Genomic DNA, 21538 nt, shown 5'->3' with positions numbered 1-21538 from the left:
TGATTATTTCTGGTAGCATTTTGGGTATTGCTTTGCTAACATCAACAGAGTATGTGGAAGAGCAGCTTAAATACTTTATCTTTTGAAAGATACCTAAAATACATAGATATATAGGGATAGATATACAATATGTATATACAATTACATATAATTAAAAAAACATTAAAACAAACATTCAACATTACAAAGTGTGTCTACAAGGCTGTGCAAGTGGAGGCTTCTGTGATACAATTACAAAGATAAGGAAATTAGTTTGAATCAAGGTCTCACAAGACTCCCTAATATTTATTTCTGGATGAAGGTTAAAAAATGAACTATTAAAGCCAATCTGTTTAGAAATATCTCTGTGAGAGCCCTGATGGATCATATAATACATTGAGTCCGTTTTACTCACCTATGTTAACTGTGTCCTAATGGTTTGGGATTCCTGGTCCCATTGCATTTGTTTTTCCTATAAAATGCATATAACTACATAAAACCATAGGCCATACTTTTTCACTGGACTAATGTTTTTAAATCCAGTTTTTGGTCCATTTCTATAGTAGTATAAAATGGACAGATAAGATGTGCCAAATGGTTCTGTAAAGTTCTGTTTCTATATTTTTATGTCACAGTATATAGGAAGGTGGTATTCAGTTTCAAGAGATAACTTCATCTGACCCCATGAAGCTAAACACAAAAATGTGATAGAAGGCTCTTCTTATGGCAAATGTGTTTAAAAAAAACCCTCTCAGATGAATACATTTGAAAGGAGATTAATGTTTTTTTTCTTTCTTTAAACCAATAGATTAATAAATTGGGGGGACATTTTACACAATACATAGTATATATATATATATATATATATATATATATATATATATATATATATATATATCATATTTGTCTCACGTTGAGGTGGTGAAGATTCCTTTTAACTCATACGAGTGTTATATATTCATTCTCTATTCCAACTATTTTACAGATCCTTTTGTGAGTCTTCCTTTTTGCAAATGAGGCAAATAATGTGGAATGTAAAAAAAAGATTTGTGCTATCGATGTCATCTGGTGCTTTGGTTCTGCCATTATTAGCAGATATTTTTTTCACCCAGCAGCAGAGACCAAAATCAATCATTCTGATAACGAAGCATGGCATGAGCCGTCTGCACTGTCATTTCAATCTGATTAATCACACATTCACAGACCTTTACCTTAAAGAAGCAATTGTTCCCATTTAATCAAAAAGAAACATTCATGCTAATATGAAACATTAATAAACGTAATTGAAACTTTAAACGCTGAATGAAATATGGGATTTCTCACAATTGAACCACATTGTCCTCTTCGGTTTCAAAATAAAATTGAAAGTGCATGATCTTCTGGCACTTTTTCCTTTTCTATTTCTAAAGGAAAAAGTCAGTGATAAAAACAAATCCACTCAACGTTTACCATCCTTTGGTAAGTTCTACTGAAATTATTTATGATTACTTTATATAAAAGGCTATTTATTATGAAATGTTATCAACTTTGATATATTAATGCTAGCCAACAGCATATTCTAACTGGTTACATGGCATCATGGTACCCACTAAGTGGCCATCAAAACCCTTATCATTATAACATATTGGCATAAAAAGTCATATTTAAAACTCATGCTTAAATTGGTTTGTAAATATATAATCTACTTCTTACATATACTGTGGTTTATAAACTAAACCATGAGCTGTAGATGAGCTGTAAATCGATAATGGAATTACCATAGCAAGAAAAATCCAGTTGGCTCTACATAATAAATAGTTAAAGAGTTGAAGAAATTTCATCAATTTAACCATGCCAACTTGTCCCTTCATACAGCAGAAACTTTCAGAGGTTTGGCCTTCATAGTGATTAGTTAATGAACATTTAACAAATTACAGAAAAAGTTTAATCTCACCAAAACTCATAACTGACTTTTATTTTCCACACTGAATACATCGAAGTCAGATTTAGCAAGCTGAATTCAGCAGCCAGTTTAACCTAACCAATTTGTTTATGTATTCTGAATTCTCTAACTATTTTGTCCAATGATCAGTTTGGTTATTTGTGGACCTTCTAAATTTGACAGTTTATTGGGAACATGTTGAAATTTCCTAAAAGATAAATTGTAATCCAATTATTACTTGGCAAAAAAGATCAGACAGACTTTTTTCGTAGCTAATCTGCATCTGATTTAGTTCCACAGTCATCTCAATAGACAACTGATGCAAGTTTTTATTGTTAGTGTATATACCGTATATACTGTATATTTGGTATTTAGTGAACTCAAATACAATCATCCGCAAGCATTGCCAGCAAGCTTTACCCCAAATATTAGACCAAAATTATAACCTTGTCAATTTATAGGCAATTCTACGGGCAACTGTAAGCCTGTTTTTACTGGCCAGCATTAAGAGGTATCTATGTAGTAAAAATAGGACTCATGATATGCAATGCCTAAAGAAATCAGTTCTTTTATATAAAAAAAAAGTTCTTCCGCAACGACTTATGACTTGGCCTGGTACTTCTTCAGACAAAATGCTGATTTCCAGACTTTCATCAGCAGACAGGAAGAAATTGAAAATTAATTTTCTGAAGCAGTAGTAAGTGAGAGCGAGACAGCCTTATAATTGACATATATGTCACTCGAACATCTGCTTCTTTGATAGACCATTCTTTTTTATTAACTCAAGCTATCAGAGGTTACCTTGCCACGCACACACACACTTTGTGTTGTAAAAAGCAATAACATTTGAAAGACAAGTCATTACAGAGCAGCATGTAAAAGTTTACAAAAACTCTGACATTCCTGAAGGTTGAATGGCACTGGTGCGCATGGAACTTTAGAACTATTTTATGACAGCTGCAGAACAAAACAAGGCAAAACATTTCTGAATCTATGTCAGGCAACTCATAGCAGTTATTCACTTAAGCTGTCATTAACAATTATACCTCATGTACAAAAACCCTTACTTGTGGTGCCATTTTAATGGTGTATTTGAAAATTTGTACCTATACATTTAGGTCCAACACCAAGAAGGTGTGTGCACTTGGTAGAGATACAAGTGCCAAATGCAAACCTTTCTCAAAGGTGGCAAATTAACACACACCAAGTTAGGAATCAACATGGTTTGCCACAAAATGTTGGGTGGCAGCAATCTGTGTTACACATAGTGGAGGCTCACTAAATTAGCCTATCCCCTGAATACATGTAAAAACATCTTTTTGAAAGCAAAATTAATACACTTGGCTTGTCCATTTATTAGCAAAGAAAGCAGATGTGAAGATTTGCATCGTAATGGATCAAAAAGAATGAATTACATAAAGAAAACAATTATACTTGCCAGAAAAGTAGGAATTAGCTTACCTGACCCTTAAAGGGATGATTTGCTTGTCATATTTTTTAACTTTTATGTTTTCCATATGTTATGCATAATGCTTTAAATTCTTATTAAAAACATGTCAGCTGTGGAGAACAACAAGATTATAGCGGTCTTGATCAAAAGGATTGAAATTTCATTAAAATTGTTATTTTACCAACACAATTACCCCATTGGTGTGCCTCATTAAAGTGGAGCTGTTTTGTTTATTCCGAGTCTGAAAGCTACGTGATTCAGTGTTGTAAATCCTTTGGTGCCTCCATATTTAATAGACATCATGAAATCATACAATACTAATTGGTATTTCTAGAAGATTGCTGTAGACATCAGACTTAATTTTTATCACCTTGGATACATACTGCTTGTATTTAAAAGGGATGTGTAGTGAAAAGCAAACACTGTTTTTTTGCTTTTAAATGTCTGTCATACTAAATAGAAAATAGATAAATGTATTTTTACAATAAATCGTAGTGCTTTATAATTCGGTGTTAAAGCACAACTAGGTTAATTTACAATGTTTTCATTGTATGTGGTTTAAAATATGGGCACGGTCTTTTGTACAGGGCTTAGTCTTAGCTACTAGGTGGCTAAGGTTTACATAAAGTACTGTATTGGCTCGGATATAGGCCCCACCCGAATATAGGCCGCACCCTAAAAGTTAGGTGCTTTTTTAAAGAAAAAAATTTCTTAGTAAAAAAAAAACACTTAGTGGAAAAGATATGCTGCCGCTCTGCCCCCGCGAGATATGCTGCCACTCTGCCCTCCCCAGATATGCTGCCACCATGCCCCCCCCTCAGATATGCACTCTGCCCCCGAGATATGGTGCCACTCTATCCCCCCCTGAGATATGCTGCCACTCGGCCCCCAAGAGGTCCCCCCCCTAGACTTACCGGTCCAGACTTCCCGGGGTCTTGCAGGGCCGGCGGGGGACAGCTACGCAGTACGTGTATTCAACTTCCGGTGCTGGCACTTCCGCCGTGGGAAGTGCCGGCAAGGAAGATTGTTAGCGTACATCCCGCAGACGTTCACCGGCTGTGGCGATGCAACCGTTAACAACCTCTCACTGCTGGCACGTCTGCACGATGTGCTTTAACAATCTCCCTTGCCGGGACTCCCCCTGTGGGAATTCCCGGCAACGTAGATCGTTAAAGGCACTCCCCCCATTGAAAGTGCTGGCAGGGGAGGCTGTCTCAGTGTATCGGAGAGTAGGATGCAGGTCCCCTGCACCGCTGCGGGGGATCTGTATCCTAACCCTGCTGCCTGCCCGGCGCCCGGGACATCTGCATGTCCCGGGCGTCGGGCGCTAGACCTCAAATATAGGCCGCACCCCCACTTTAAAGACTTAAAGTGGGGGGAAAAAGTGCGGCCTATATTCGAGCCAATACGGTATTTTTAAGATGAACTTCAAGGGGAGCCTTGTAGAACATGTTAAACTTAGTCATTTCATCAGAGACAAAAACTAAATGTTGTAAGATCTGTCAGAGCTCTAGTACCCAAGGGTAAAGCCAAATGGCCTCCTGGCCACAACCCCTCCCCCAATGACCCACTAAGCCCTGCCTCTGCCTGAACTGGTCCTGTGTGGAGAATTACGACCAACCCAGAATGCAATTTCCCCACAGGCTAGCCTTAAGAGCCAATTCTCTAGATATAACCAAGTAATTATAACAAAAGGATGTTCTCCTCGTGTTTATCAGTGATCATACACTTTTGAACACCACTTCTTAAGTTATTTCTATCTGAGACAATTTTAGAATGGTGTTTGACTTTGCAGAAGGATTTTTGTGCTTCCATTTCTTACAATAGCATTTACAGAACGGCCACAACCTTAACCTTTGAGCCATACATTTAGACCACAAGCCAACAGTGAAATTGCAATGCATTGTACAACAAGAAAGCCAGCTCTATTCAACTTCTTTTTATACATTATCTAGAGTGTGCAGATATATTTGTCTTCAGTGCTTTCGGTAAATCCATGGTAGTGTCATCCATCTGCTGCCAATGTTTTTGGTAGGAAATGACCCTTTTAAGCTCTAAATAGATGGTGCAAAATTGCAATACGGCATCACCGGCTGCATAGTTAATGGTACGTTAAGCAGTTATATAGGCAGAAGGTGGTTAAGGAACTTGTACAGTACACCTTGCTCTGCATTTTTAGGCGCAAATTACCCATATCACTCTATGTATACAAAATAGATCTTTTCTGTTTTGGTCTTACCACAACATTAAAACAAGGCAAGTCGCACGACAGCAATAAAGACTTAAATAAAGTAAGGGAACTTTTGTCACAGTTTTATGTACATTTATATTCTTATGAGCTTCTTTAATGCTTCGAAGGTTTACGGACAGTTTTTAATTGTTAGCCCTTCAAGAAGCTTAATTAATTCAAGTAATAAACATTTTAACATTAAAGAAATGGGTACACCTATACCAAGAGTATAAGAAAAAGAGGAATAAATGCTTCTTTTTTTATAATAAAATACTGACAATACACAGGAAAAGATGGAGTTTCAACACTGGAAGTGCTTCAAAGATAATACTTTAACATATTGAATAACAGAGCCATGAAAAAGCATGAAGGCTCAGTCGCATTGTGCCCCTCATTATACATTAAAGAAAATTATGTGCAAAATTCGTTTGAACCACAGTACAGAATGTGATCTTCACAAGCCTAATCCCTTTGTCAAGTGCTGCATTCGATACTATAAAGAAAGCATTTCTTACAAAGACAATTAAAACACCTTTGATGTAACTTTCTTAACATTCGTATCACCGATCTAAGCCTTTTTTGCAGATTTTTTTTGTGTTAAAAATAAGGACAGTATCACTGCTAGATTCTTGGTTCCAAAACTGACCAGGTTACTCGCTATGCCTTACTGCAGAGGGCTTGATGTGAGAGATCTGCCCAGTGGCATAGCACTGTTGATGAGCCATCAAATGGGAAAAAGGCCATGCACAGTCACCAAGCTATACACAGGGTTGTAAAATAAAATAAGCACTACAGCAGAGTTGTTTGAAGTGGACCTTTGAACAATCAACCGGGGCTGCAATGCAACCAGGTCTTACATCCCAAATGACTGTATGACCTTAACCTTTAGGGATGACAGTGGGCATTGTGTCTAGAAGGAACCTGAGGTATAAATGCAACCCTGCCTGAGAACTTGTCCTTTGAATACAATATTCAATGAACACTGTGATTTCATTTAGGTAGTGACCAGAGTTTATTAATTTCTGGTTTCCAGCTGTGTCCCAATGAAAAGACTATTTTAAGATTATGGGAGTCTAGCAGCAAACAGCCAATGTAGGCCCCAATCTTACCTATAATATGGTCGACTACTGTAAATCTATACAGGGTCCTGTGGCTAGTAGTAATAATAATGCACTCATTAAATAGATCCTCTAGTCTTGGAAACCTGGAATATAATTTTTCCCAATGAGCAGACTATTTTTATTTACTGTAGATATGGTTCTCAATATACACCAGCACATAAGCATGGGAAACACAGACAGATAGAGTGATTGAAACATATTGAAATAATGAACTACCATTTTGTCAGGCAGATGTATGAGGGGTAAAATATATATAGATATGGCAAAATTGAGAAACAAAATGCAAGGGATTATTTTATTTCATAAAAGACAACCTTTTTGTTCTTATCTCTCTTTACTTGGCACAATATTTAGTAAGTAAAAAGTAAATGGAAAACCTTACATGTTCATAACTGACACAAAGGTTATACAGGGTTGAAACAGCCTTCGGTTAGGTCAGACACAGGCCGCTGCATTAACCACAGAAAAACTATTCATGTGATCTTTATGTCTATTCTTAAGACATTTGGCTGTAGATGCTAAACATGGATACATAATTCCACACAGCAGCTACCACCACGGGATGCAAGCTTATAATAACTGTATAAAAGACAGTTTAGTTAACGAAATAAGAAGGACTGTTGCAAAAATGGGAGAATATCAGCTGTACAGACATTCAGTCTGTCTTTTTTTTTAAATTAAGGTGTAGTAGCTGGTATACCTATCCTTTAAAGTTTAGCATATCCTTTTTATGGTAAACCTACATTTCAGCCTCAAGGCTAAGATTACTACACCAATTTGACGGGACAAAACTGAAGAGGGCTTCATCAGATTGACTTTCCATGTTTTATATACTTAGGGCAAAGAAACTTTTCTGAATGCTACACTTATTTAAATACCCGTTCCATCAGCATATAGAGGACACCTCTGAGATGCCACCTGTGCAGTAATTCAAAGGAGATGTGAAAGTGTATGATTAATTGGCTTAAGTGCGTTAAAGAAGACCAAACACGAATGTGTTTTTCATGTTAGGAAACATTTGTAAATTAGATATTTACTTGTATTTTGATAAATAGGGACAAAAAGTAGGAGGACAGGGTGGACAGAGAGCAACATAGACAGACACAACAAAACTGAAAACCTCCACACCAAGAGAAATTATTGAGGTTCATCTGTAATGCTAAGGGAATGATATGTTAATGGAGCACCGGCAGAGATATATTTGAGGGGAAACCACACTTTTATATCTGCAACAGGTTACTAGTTGAGTACTGGATTATGGTATTAACAAATGTGAAATAGTGGTAAATAGTTGCAGCAAAGACACTACTGTCAAAATCATCCCAGTATTGACACTCACTAGGCAACCTTAGTTATAAATTTATTATATATCTTTGTAGTTCAAAATGTTCTAGAAATTGTCCTTGCAGTTCAGGGACCTGTCACAAGATTAGCTGCCACAAAATTGACTCACTTAATCCATATTTGTTCTGCAGCCAGGGGCAGTGTCTTCATATAATCATTCTGGGACACAAGTAGCGACGATACAAAATAATAAAAATACCAACATGCCCATACTGTAAAAGTGGTCTACAAAGAAAGAATGTCAATGTACCATGCCAACCAAACCCCATACAGAATATAAAGAGCGGTGATGTACAGTCAAGACACTTGGTCTAAAGGGAACTCTTAGCATTAAAAGTATCAATCATGAATAAAAGCAATGTCTTAAACATTTGTCATTTTGTCCCATAGTCTTTAGCTCTAATGGTGTTTGCATTTTGAAATAAGTGATATATATGTATTAAAAGTTTATTTTTTGTGTATGCCATGGGAAAAGTTACCTTTTCTCCGTGTTCCTTCTCTTATCCTTATCACTCTAGTGTGGTTTAGTTACTGGTTGTAGTTGATCCTGGAAGCCTTTGCAAGTGTGGATAAGAAGAAGGGAAATAACTTTGGGACAGGAAATTAAATAATGCCGACTGCACCACCTGCTGCCTTATACCATATCTTCCTTGAGGTTAATGCTTAAATTAAATTCTCCAACAAAATTTGTACTGGAAAAAAATGAGACCAACTCAAAAGCAACATTTAGCTGATACGTTTCAACCAGCAGGATATTAGGCTTCTGTACTAATAGATATACTGTTTAAAACAAAGGCAAGTAATCCTAAAATCTTTAACGACTGAAGGGCCAGCGGGAATAATTCCAGTCATAACAAAACGTAATTGTTTTGTAACTACGCATATGTCCCTTTGCAGAAGAAAAGATGCAGGAATTTGCATTTTAACCAACTTACGTTATGATAAATAACTAAAATTTAGCGGTTTGTCTCCATTAGTAATTAAGAAAACCCTGAAACGTTGTACTCTGCTGGCATTTTTTCATCAGATTTCAGTGTAGCCTCCAGTGTGTATGTAATTGCACTGTACTGTAGGCAGCTTGCTTCTAAACGCAGACCATATGGCATCCTCACAGGACTAGATATCATTTTTTTTCTCTTCAGTCTGCAAGTCAGTTCGGTCACTGTCTTTCTCTCTCTATCTGGAATAATTGAAACAGCTGATCTAATCCTTTTTGGAGGTGAGAAATTCTCTTTTGTCTTTTGCCTGAACATTTTGACTTGATTCTGAATGAGCTGCAATACATCTAGCAAGCAAGCCAATGTACAGAACAGATCGTTGAATGGTCGCCCGAAAAAATGATTAAGTGATTTTAAATTCTAAAATGACAGACAATAACGACTTGTAGGAAAATAAGCAAATGTTTGTCCTTTAGTTTTAAGATAAATGTTTAGCCCTAAAAGAAATATATATATATTTTTTAATTAACTAGACAGTCAAGTTCGTCAATTCAACGAGGGAGATAAAGTTATGTTGAGTAATTGATAATGAAACCCAATCCCACCAAAGACTGCAATGTAATACATTTAATCTCAATTTTTGAACCATGGCTTACATATCTCTGTTTTTATCTCACCTTTTCGATTGCAATGTATGCGATTAAATTGCTTGTGATACCATTAAACCATGGCAGGGAAAAAGCAATATGTTGCATGCCATTGTGGCACTTATAGGATGAGAACACATAAGATTTGAAATTCTTATTATGAGTTATGCCAACTTGGTGTGTGTGCAAAAACTAATAATCAACAAATATATCACAGTGGAAACAAATTAAAATTAGGAAAATATATAATCACAAAGTATGCCATATATTAAAAGTAGATAAGATTGGCTTATCAGGAGGAATACCAATTTATATTGCGTATACCTAGTTCTCAGTGGATAACTTCAAAACATTCATAACTAGGTGGTAATTCATTTTCCAGCAGAGGACTGACCCTATTTGATATCAGAAATTCACATAATGACAGAATTACTATTTTTAGCTTTATCAACTTCAAAACTGCTGCAAGGGAAAAAAAAACGACGTTGACAGAGAATTAATTTGGGTAAATTAATACTTCATTTAGCATTCTAGCTGAAAAAAAGCTCTTTTGTCCAGTCTGCATAAATAATCTCTATGGCAACTGTTCCTGCAGCAGAAGAATTGTATCATTAGGTACGTATCTTTTTTTTTCTTCCTGTGAATCAATCATTCAAGGTATCTCGAAATATTTTAGGCTATATGAACAAAAGCCCATCTTACTTGTGGAAGACTACTGACCTTTTGAGCCCCAGGTTGGTAATCAATAGATTGCATTTGAAGGGTTAATAACCAAGGCATAAAGAAATGACGAAATCTCATGCAAATTCATGCTTATGCCAAATTAGAGAAGAAGTTATTATTTCATATAAAAAAAAAAGTTTATGCCACCAGAGCTGGCATGCTACAAACTAGTAGCATATTCATTTGTCTTGTGGCTTTGTTTGTTTTTTCTAAAGCTAGAATTATTAATCTTCTGGAGCTATGTCACAACCTTTTCATCGCATACCAAGTTTATGAGCTTGGAGAAGAGCCAAACAGTTACTGCAGTCGATGCTGAAAGAAACTTTCACCCAGCAGCTTTCAGTTCATGGTACACTAGACACTCAACAGAATAGATTGTGAGCAGACTAATAGAATAAAACTGAGCCTAAAATGAAATACAGAAAGCTGTTAAAACACATTTCAGGTTTTTTTTTCATGCAATTGTTTAAATCTATTTTTTGTCTAAAAGTAGAAGGTCAGAGGCCTAGAGGTGATGTAAGAAAGGTATATCTTCACTGAGAGGGTGGTGGATGAGTTGTGTAGTCTTCTAGCAAAAGTAGTATAGGGTAACACAGTAAAGGAATTTAAGTATATATGGGACTGGGATGCAGCTATCCTATTCATAAAGACGAGGACCAGGTGAGGATTGATGTCTTACAATAAATAGAAACAAACAATATCGACTAGATGGAATCAAATGGCTTTTTATGCAATCTGATTTAAATAATTATTATTTATTGATTAATATAATTATTGTTTATTGTTTTATATAGAGCTGTACAATGGCTAAACAGGACATATGCACAAATAGTGCATAACATAACAATTTGGACGGAAAGAAACAAAAAGTGAAAAGCTGTTAACATTTTTGAAAAGTGGTCTCAACATTGCAACAAATAGAATGATATTCCTGATTGAACAGTTGTATGTTGGTATAGGCAGTTTTCAAATATTGTACTAGAACATTTTTTATTCATAATCCCATATGTTTTTGTGTACAAAATGCAGCTCTGTAACTTTTATTTTAAAACGTAGTCTTATCACCATAGAAACCATTTAAATGTGCCTGTCAGGGAAAAGAAAATATGTCGGTGCGCTAAGCTAGTCTCAGGCTCAAAATAATACAAATGTATAATATGAGGCCTACCAAACAGTGTGAGAATGCTGCAAATACAGTGTGTTGGCTGTACAACGTATACAAAAAACAAAATACTGTCTGCGCTTCTCACCCTAATAAAGTTGGCAACAAATATATAAACATAATATAAATGAGAGGTTTTGGTTATTTGAATTGGCCAAAGCATAATTAAGCTCACCCTGCCACGTCAAGGCACACGCTCAATAGGGTGAGAACCTACTCTCACCTCCTACATAGTGGGCACACAAAGCAGTTTATACTGCTACCAAAACCAGATTAATGTGTTGGGGGAGGTGCAATTAAACATCCTCCCATTTAACCCCTGGACAGCAAGCTGCAACCAGACTGATGAGGCGCCAACAACCTCAAATATGTGCAAACAGGGAAAATAAAAAATGTTGGTGCGCTAAGCTAGTCTCAGGCTCAAAATAATACAAATGTATAATATGAGGCCTACCAAACAGTGAGCATGCTGCAAAAACCTCTCATTTATATTATGTTTATATAAATGTGCCTGTCAGCAAGAACATTTAATTGATTGTTACGTTGCTTCTAAATAATTTAAGTGTGTACCAGTCATCTCTACCGCAGAAAAGACAATAAAGAGATAAAGTGCAATAGATCGGCAACATGAAGCCTTTATTATAAACACATGAAGCCATCTATTCTTATACTTCTGTTCTGAGTTGCGTCCCGATATGATAACTTTAATTGATCTCTTTTTGTAAAAGAAATAGGGAAAAACTTAATTGGCAGACAAGTAAGCAGGGCAAAATCTTTCTAAATGTTATATAATGCATCACAGATCCTTTGGAGACATTAAGGCTAGAAGGTTATGTGCTATGTCCCTCCCATTTTGGTAATCCAATTTTCACAATAATGGAATAACAAGGTTAGTTCCCAGAACCTAAATTAGAGCTATGACCAGAAAAGTTGTACAATGTACCTGGGACGATTATGAAGGAAAAGGTTTTTCAGCTGACTGCACTAAAACAATATGAAAGAGAACTTTGGAAGAAGGCAAATACCTTGCTCTTAACTGCCCCATTGTTATGAACAATTTTAATTGGAAGGAACAATTATTGCCATACTTTGACAAGGCACTAGTCTTAATTATGGTTAATTGATTCTTCACACACATACACATTTTATTAATGATCTGAAGATCACATGATGTATTATTTGAGAAATTATTGTCTACTGTCTACCTTCCCTTTAAAACAGAAACAGAAAAAAGAAAATACTATTTCAAAAACTAAATATTGTACTATTAACTTTCAATTCTGTTCGGTTCTGGGTAATCCGGGCAAACTAGACATTAAACTAAGAGCCCATGAGCACTGTAGCTATTGTAACATGCAGAAGGAGTGCATTTATTATGTGTGTATGTATGTGTGTGCTTAGCCTAAGCTCTATAAATATATGTAAACGTACCCAACACACATTTAAAGTTAGTTTCTGGAGACACACACATAATAGCTACCTAGAGCTGCAAATTGTGCTTTAAGTCACTTATGATATTCATTAAAAAGCACATCCATGTATGTATTTTTCATAGGTAATTTATTAAAAATGTCAACAAAAAAGAATTACACCACAATCTTTTATTGCTTCAAGTTGTTCTCAACAGCAAAAACACCTTTTGTCCTTCAATACTAATAACTCGATTAGTGCTAGAATTTAGAGAATTATTTTAAAAGTGCTGAACTGCATACTTGTTCCTCTGGGAAGTAGAAAATCTGTCAAGCGGCAACCTGAGTTGACTTTTCTCTTTAAATGAATAAGCAAGACAAAAGAAGCATTTTTTATTTAGCATGAGGATCTCTGTAAAAAAACAAACCATATTCGACAAACGAAAAAAGTATTAATATAATTACATTTAAATATTTAGAAATTTAGAACAGAACAACGGGTCTATAATATTGTGTGTATCCTATTTAAATATTGCAACTATGGTGAGCAACTATGTAGTTTTAAAAAAAAATTCAATGCATAATAGTGTCCATTTTGCTTGCAGTACAATGTATTTTACTGCACTTGGTGCAGGCACTCCAAAGGAGGCCCCTACCGGTGACCAATAAAGTCACTTGTATGGGCCTTTAACTCCTGAAGCCTCCCCAGTGCAAGTTTTGCCCTCAGGAGTTGAAGGTCTGTATGTGTGATTCTATTGCACCAATGATTGATGTCAGAGGAGGGCCCTGTTGGTGACCAACAGAGTCGCTTGTACAGACCATTAACTCCTGGCAAAGCAGTTGTCCTTCATTGGTTGATGGCAGAGGAGCCCCCTGCCAGGGACCAATAGAGTCGCTCTTACGGACCTTTAAAATCTTGGCACCAAAGCTGGTGCGTATTGTTACCGCATTAACCCTGTATTAACCAATGCTAGAAAAAAAAAGAAAAAAATACGAACACGAAGAATGTACAGGAATATTTGCCAGAAAAGAACATGGAAACGGGTGAATATTCATGGAATACGAAAGTGGTTTTTTTTTTACGAAGACGAACACGACTAGACCGGCGCCCAAGTCTACATATGCTTTGTAGCACTCCCACAGCCAAACTGATGTTCAAAGCAAGTTGAGTAGCAGAACCGATCACATATAAAAAAAATCTACATACCATTGAATGGTGTTACTCACATTATTTTCAATGAGAGTTCAGCTTGCACCGAGTAGAATGGGATTCTACTGAGCATGTGCAAATATACACACAAATGCTTCATGTTTGCGGTAGATGCAGTTGGGGAGGAGTTTTAGACAATAGTTTAATTTTCTAACTCTGATAACTGAAAAATGCCTGTACCTATTTACAGGCAGTGAAATACAATGGAGTCCATGCAGAATGGAGTCTAATATGAATTTGGGCTGGAGTGGACCTTTGAAGACTAACCAGCATGAAAAAAATTGTCTGATATAACTTCTATGAGTTTCCCTGTACATTTTTTTCTCTCCTAAAAGTACTGTTGTATAAAAGGAAGGAAAACAAGGCAAGAGGAGATACCGTATTGGCTTGGATATAGGCCGCCCCCGTATATAGGCCGCACCCTAAAAGTTTGGTGCTTTTTTAAAGAAAAAGTTTTTTTCTTTAAAAAAGCACCAAAAAAACATGCTGCCACTCTGCCCCCCCCCGAGATATGCTGCCACTGTCCTCCCTCCCCGAGATATGCTGCCACGGTCCTCCTCCCTGCCCGAGATATGCTACCACTGTCCTCCCCCCCGAGATACGCTGCCACTGTCCTCCCTCCCCGAGATATGCTACCACTGTCCTCCTCCCTGCCCGAGATATGCTACCACTGTCCTCCTCCCTGCCCGAGATATGCTACCACTGTCCTCCTCCCTGCCCGAGATATGCTGCCACTGTCCTCCCTCCCCGAGATATGCTACCTCTGTCCTCCTCCCTGCCCGAAATATGCTACCACTGTCCTCCTCACTTACCGGAGCAGACTCCCGGGTGTCTTGCGGGGCCGGCGGGGGACATCTACGCAATACGCGTATACAACTTCCGGTGCCGGCCCCGCAAGACACCCGGGAGTCTGCTCGGGGGGGGGGGCAGAGGTAAAACGCCCTTAACAACCTCCCGTGCCGGCACCCCCCCCCCCGTGGGAAGTGCTGGCAGGGGAGGCTGTCTGAGCGTTTCGGGGATTAGGATGCAGGTCCCCTGCACCGCTGCGGGGGATCTGTATCCAAACCCCGCTGCCTGCCCGGCGCCCGGGACTGCATGTCCCGGGCGTCGGGCGCTGGACCCCGAATATAGGCCGCACCCCCACTTTAAAAACTTTAAAGTGGGAGAAAAAGTGCGGCCTATATTCGAGCCAATACGGTAATAGCAAAAGAAGAAAACTTTCTAATCATCTGAAAGTGATGACATTTGGACCTCCAGCAGCTGCATGTGAAAATTAAAGTAAAAGGTATATCCATTATTTCTTTAAAAAAAAGTAAACCTACTCATTGTTGAGTTCCCTCCACTTCAAAATACAGACTACATATCCACCGATCCAGAACCCAGGATTTACCTCTTCATTCCAAGATCATCTAGGTCTAATCTGGCCTATGTGTCTGGCAGTCCTTTTGATTGTACGAGAACAAGTAAATGCAGGATAGGGGGCTTTAGGAACAGACATGTTTGCAGAATTCTTGGAATATGTCAAGTTGGTAAGAAAGTGTATTCAGGGATACATGTAATCTAGGTATTTAACCCTCATCTAAATCAGTGCTAACAGAGATATCTTAGACTGGTTGAATTTATTTCTACTTACTATGTAATTGCATAGTTAAATTATTGTAAGAGTCTGTAGATGACATTCCACACTATGAGGGAATGAATGCCTAATGATAGAAATCACTTTACTATAATAATACATCATTTTATAGTTAATAATTCTAATAAAGAAACACTTTTTTTTGTTATGTCATAGGTTAAAGAAAAAATAATTTTTTATAGATAAAACAGTATCAGGCACTGCTCCTTCCTATAATAAGTGGTGTTTATCGGTTAGCGGGACTTGCAAGCCTGCAGAGTGTCACGATTTCAGAAATGAATTTGTAATTACTTAACTGAAGAATATGTTAAGAGTTAGACATTAGACATGTGGAGATTGGCTAAAAGCTATTCAAATGTCTTAAGTTCGTTTTTGGCCCTTTCTTTTTCGGGCAACAAATTTTGGTCCCTGCCCATTCCTTTGGCCAAAAATTTGGGGAAATTTTTAATTCTCATCCCCTCACACTTTAATTCTTGTTCATTCTTTATTTCACACTCTCTTAATGTTTCCCTACCTTCTCTGAAGACCACTTCCTCTTCTGCATCTTCTTCTTCTATCTTTTGTTCTCTCTCTCCTTTTCTATTTTTAATCTGCTATCTTCAGTCTTTTATCATCATCCAGCACTTGATTACCTCTCCCCGATCCTTGAAGTACCGCCATTTTGGAGGAACTTCTGGCCGGGTTATGTACGCAGAGATGTGGATGAAGATAGAAGTTTGCAAATAGCAGATTGAAGAGAGAAGAGAAGATAAAAAAAGAAGATGAAGAAGATGCGGAAGTGGTCGTCAAGAGCAGAAGGGGTCCTCAGAAGCAGAAGGGGTCGGCAGAGAAGGTAAGAAAACCGTTAGAGAGCATGAGAGAGTACAATGAGAACAAGAGTGTGAGAGTGTATGAGTGAATGTGAGTGAATCTGGGCTTACATATCTCGGGTGAAAATTACTCGTCATTACTCATCTCTTTGGTTTGTATAAGTATATTATGAATACTTCCTTACAGTCTTCCTTTGTACACAATGTGGGGTAAGAGAGCAAAGAATGTGCTGGCACCTTCTGGCCTGCGGGGCAAGTAAAGTGAAGTGTCCCCATCGCCCCCTTGCACCCCAATATATGCACTGGCACACATACTGTATGCACACACATGTTCATAAATGTTCACGCTAACACACATGCATATGCTTACACATACTTACATTAACATACACTTACTCATACTCTCTAACACACTTACATACTCATGCTAACACAATACACCTTCTCACTTATATATACACATCCATGTTAACACACAAAAAACTTTACGCATACACATCCATGCTAACACATAAACACTTACACATACACATCCATGCTAACACACAAGGACTTATACATGCATATCAATGCAAACACACACTTACAAGTTCATGCTCACACACACAAACATTTACACATTTATATTAATATATATATAGAAACATTGTTGTTCTAACATACATACTTCCTCTCTTACCCTCTCTCACTCACTCTCTTTTTGCACTACCCTAACTTCTCTGGCTAATATTAACTCTCTCTGGCTGCTCGCACCCTGTTTAAGCAGCCTCACTTTCTCCGCTAGTTTAAATAACCTTGAGTTAGGTGACCCTCATGTGTTCCTGCCCTCCCATGCTTGTCCAAAAACTGATCACAAAGGGCCAGTCTGACCTCGACAGACCCCCTGCCCCCAGGCCACCCTGTTCCTGTAAGAAAATGAGGATGATGAGTAACATTTAAGGGACTTGTTGCCACTTCTCATATATATGTTTTTTTATGTATAATTTACTATGTAATGTATCAACTAGATGTACCATATGTCATTATAGGTTCGTGCTTTTATAAGAATGTATTCAATAATAAAAGTTTGACATTTTTTTCCTTTATGCAACTGAACACTGTATTACATTAATTAGCCAACAAACTGTTTAATCCGAGTTCAACCTTAATGAAACAATAAAAACATACAACTGACATTCGGCAAGAAACTGAGGATGGGAAAAAGTCACAAGGTGAACAAGGATTGAGAAATCATGACAGCAGAGGCAAATTGGAGCCACCATACAGGATCTGGCAGTTTCTTTTGCTAGAAGTTAAATAATTTATTGCATCAAAACTCAGAATGTTTGTTTTTATCTCTTACACACAAGGATGTTTCTATGGGACAGAAAACAAACATTCTTAAACAAACAGTGCGTTTTCCATAAAACTATTACTCACTCCTCAGTCACTTGTAGTTAATAATATAATGAAGGGGCAATGCCAATTGAACAGAATGGTAAGGGGATTTTAGATTGTAACGTAAACATGTAATTTAGAAAAGAAGGAACAAAAACACAGTTGGCAAGGATTGCTGATAATAGGTGATTTAGGAAGGTTTCTATTTCTTTTAGTGCTGAAGAAAAATTAGGAATGAACGGAAATCTCATGCACTTTGGCACTTAGAATGCAGCGCTGTTACATTCATTAGAACAATTTAGCACAACAATGTAACATACATTATTCTGAAAAAAAATCACCGGGCTACATATTAACATTGCTTATTACCCTAAAAGCAGTTTTTAGAACACTTTTCGAATCATACGCATCTCTGCAATGCTAGTGTTTATTGTAAGACAAAACACTAGAGATCAATTGTGGTGTTTTAAAAACGTTCCAATCTCTGGATTGTCATAAGACCACCTGAAAATGGTTGCACCACAATTGCTTTGTATCAATAACCCAATGCTTTAAAAACCTATACGTTGTCCTCTTTTTTTCTCTACCATGTACTTGAAGGACATAATATGGCAACACTCAAACTCCACATTAACTGCAGACTGATTGTATCTGATGGCTGCAATAAAGCTTGTCTTGTATTATAACACTATACATTTCTGTTGTTTTATGTTTACTTAAATATTTTCCTCTTCTCTGTCTAGCTCTGCACATGTAATTACTGGGCTTATGTTGACTAGAAGAGAGGAAATCTTGGCAAACGTGCACTGCTGTTTTGAAGCACTTCACCAAGGAAACTAAAGGAGTTACGTGCTGTGTCGTAGGCAGGGATGACATGAGGAACAAAAAAGGCATGTTGCTGAAGATTGTGATTACAGCACAAAAAAGATTACAGCACAAAAAAGGATTTTTGCACATCAGTGGAACACATCAAGATTTCATTTCTTATGCCAACCATTTTTACACAACTAGAGGATTTGTTAAACATAGCGTTTTTGTGAACAAATCATTTTGTGCCAGTTGGAATATTAGTTAGTCGAAAGGCTTCAGAAATCATTATCAAACAGAAAATTATAATATGATCAGTGACGTATTCTGGCCTAGGCCGACTATGCCAAGAGCAAAAACCTCCCTGCTACCAAACTGGGGGAAGACCACCCTTTAGGGCGATCAGAACCCCAGTATCCCACTGTGTAATGGGACGGTTACGTGGGAGATATCTTATCTACCCAATTGGCCCATTTACAATATGGAGGCTGTGACATAATAGCGTCCCTTTTTTAGGCAGTGTAGACTCCGACGAGAAGGTAAATGCAATGAAGAATATGTTATAATATAATAAAATATAATAAAATAATATCATATAATGGCGAAAAGCAACCAAAATTCATTACAAAGAAGTAAAATTAAGCAATTTTTTTCTTCCTACCTCACGTGCCGACAGTATTTTTCTTCTTTAAATGGCGCAGCCTTTGTGAAAGCACCATGTTGTAAAATTTTTGGCTTTTCATTGTCCAAAGTCTAGGGAAACAAATGAAAAAAAAACGTTTAAATAGTCTGGTAGTCTGGCATAAGATATGCTCAAAAGTGCATACCCTGGGAGAAATTGTGAAATGTTGGAATTGATTTTAAAAATATGACTGATCATGCAAAAAAAAAATTTGAACATAGAAACATAGAAAGTGATGGCAGATAAGAACCATTCGGCCCATCCAGTCTGCCCAACCTCTGAGTACTTTCCCTAGTCATTGGCCTTTTCTTATATCTAGCTATGTCTATCCCATACTTGTTTAAACGCCTTCACTGTATTAATATCTATGTTACTTTTAAACCTTTGCCCCTCTAGCTTAAGACTATGGCCTCTTGTTGTGGTAGTAAACCTCATTTTAAATAAACTTTCTTCCTATATCATGTTAAATGTTTCTATTATATCCCTCCTGTCATGTTTTTTTTCCAGGCTATAGGATGTTAAGATCCTTTCCTGGTAAATGTTATCCTGTAATACATGAAGCATTAAGGCTAGTGATTATATAAAGCCATTTATTATCACATAGTTGCTTGGATCCTTTTTAACTCGTAATGATAAGAGGTATCACCCAAATGGCCCCGATCAAAAGTTTACATACCCTTGAATGTTTGGCCTTATTACAGACACACAAAGTGACACACACAGGTTAAAATTGCAATTAAAGGTTAATTTCCCACACATGTTGCTTTTTAACTTGCAGTTAGTGTCTGTGTAGAAATAGTCAATGAGTTTGTTAGCTCTCACGTTTGTTAGCTCTAAGCAGGCCGTGAGCCGTGGGGAGCAGAAAACAACTGTCAAATGACCTGGGTAGCTAGGTAATGGAACTTTATAAAGATGGAAAAGGATATAAAAAGATATCCAAAGCCTTGAAAATGCCAGTCAGTGCTGTTTAATCACTTAAGAAATGGGAAATGCAGGGATCTCTTGATACCAAGCCATGGTCAGGTTGACCAAGAAAGATTTCAGCCACAACCTCCAGAACAATTGCTCAGGATACAAAGAAAACCCACAGGCTGATCTGTAAAAAGACGGCATGGTTGTTTTAAGGAGCACAATACAACCGTACTTGTACAAAAATGAGTTGCCAGAAAGAAGCCTTTACTGCGCCAATGCGACAAAAAAAGCCAGACAACACCTTGACATGCCTTACAGCTTCTGGCACACTGTAATTTGGAGTGACGAGACCAAACTATATCTTTATGGTCACAACCATAAGGGCTATGTTTGGAGGGGGGTAAACAAGGCCTATAGCATAAAGAATATCATCTCCACTGTGAAGATTGGTGGTGGCTCAATGATGTTTTTGAGTGGTGAGCTCTAAAGGTATAGGGAACCTTGTGAAAATTGATGGGAAGATGAATGCAGAATGTAGTGAGAAAATACTGGCAGAAAATTAGCATTCTTACGCGCGAAAGCTGCTCATGGGACACTCTTGGACTTTCCAGCACAACAATGACCCAAAGCAGAAGGCCAAGTTGACCCTCCAGTGGTTACAGCAAAAAAAGGTTAAGGTTTTGGTCTCCTGACCTTAATATCATTGAGCCACTCTGCAAGACGACCAAACTCTTTGCATGGCCTCAAGGCATTTTGCCCTGACGAATAGGCAGCTATACCACCTGCAAGAATTTGGGGCCTCATAGACAACTATTACAAAAGACTGCATGCTGTTATTGATGCTAAAGGGGGCAATACACAGAATTTAAGAACTAAGGGTATGCAGACTTTTGGACAAGGGTCATTTCATTTTTTCATTGTTGCATGTTTTTAGGATTGTACCATTCTGTTATTACCAATTATCCTAGGGTATGCAAACTTTTGAGCACAACTGTATATATATATATATACATAAATATATATATATTGTGAGATAGGTCAGGGATTGCCCCTCGCTGAGGTCAAGGGACAAGTGCCCGTCTTCATTAAAACCAGGCAAACAGCAGTAAGTTCGTGCAATCTGACACAGGGTCAGGTTTATTAGAAAGGTTGCAAAGACAAAAGAAATATAACAATACAGC

The 21538-nt window shown here is 37.4% G+C and overlaps 1 protein-coding gene across 1 annotated transcript in view; it reads right to left on the bottom strand.

Moving 5' to 3' along the window:
* LOC149299757 (dynein axonemal heavy chain 3-like) overlaps window positions 1–21538 on the bottom strand; it is a 498381-nt gene that overhangs the window by 460486 nt on the left and 16357 nt on the right. Inside the window, exons 3-4 of the mRNA XM_089486039.1 lie at window positions 21051–21139; window positions 19425–19516 (exon numbers count right to left, since the gene is read on the bottom strand). Coding sequence (XP_089342165.1) covers window positions 19425–19516; window positions 21051–21139 — 181 coding nt within the window. The remainder of the gene's footprint in view (window positions 1–19424; window positions 19517–21050; window positions 21140–21538) is intronic.

Source organism: Sceloporus occidentalis, unplaced genomic scaffold, assembly GCF_023333645.1.
Source record: "Sceloporus occidentalis isolate IW3139 unplaced genomic scaffold, rSceOcc1.0.p SCAF_28, whole genome shotgun sequence".
Taxonomy (NCBI): Eukaryota; Metazoa; Chordata; class Lepidosauria; order Squamata; family Phrynosomatidae; genus Sceloporus; species Sceloporus occidentalis.
This window is presented reverse-complemented; position numbering and strand designations above follow the sequence as displayed.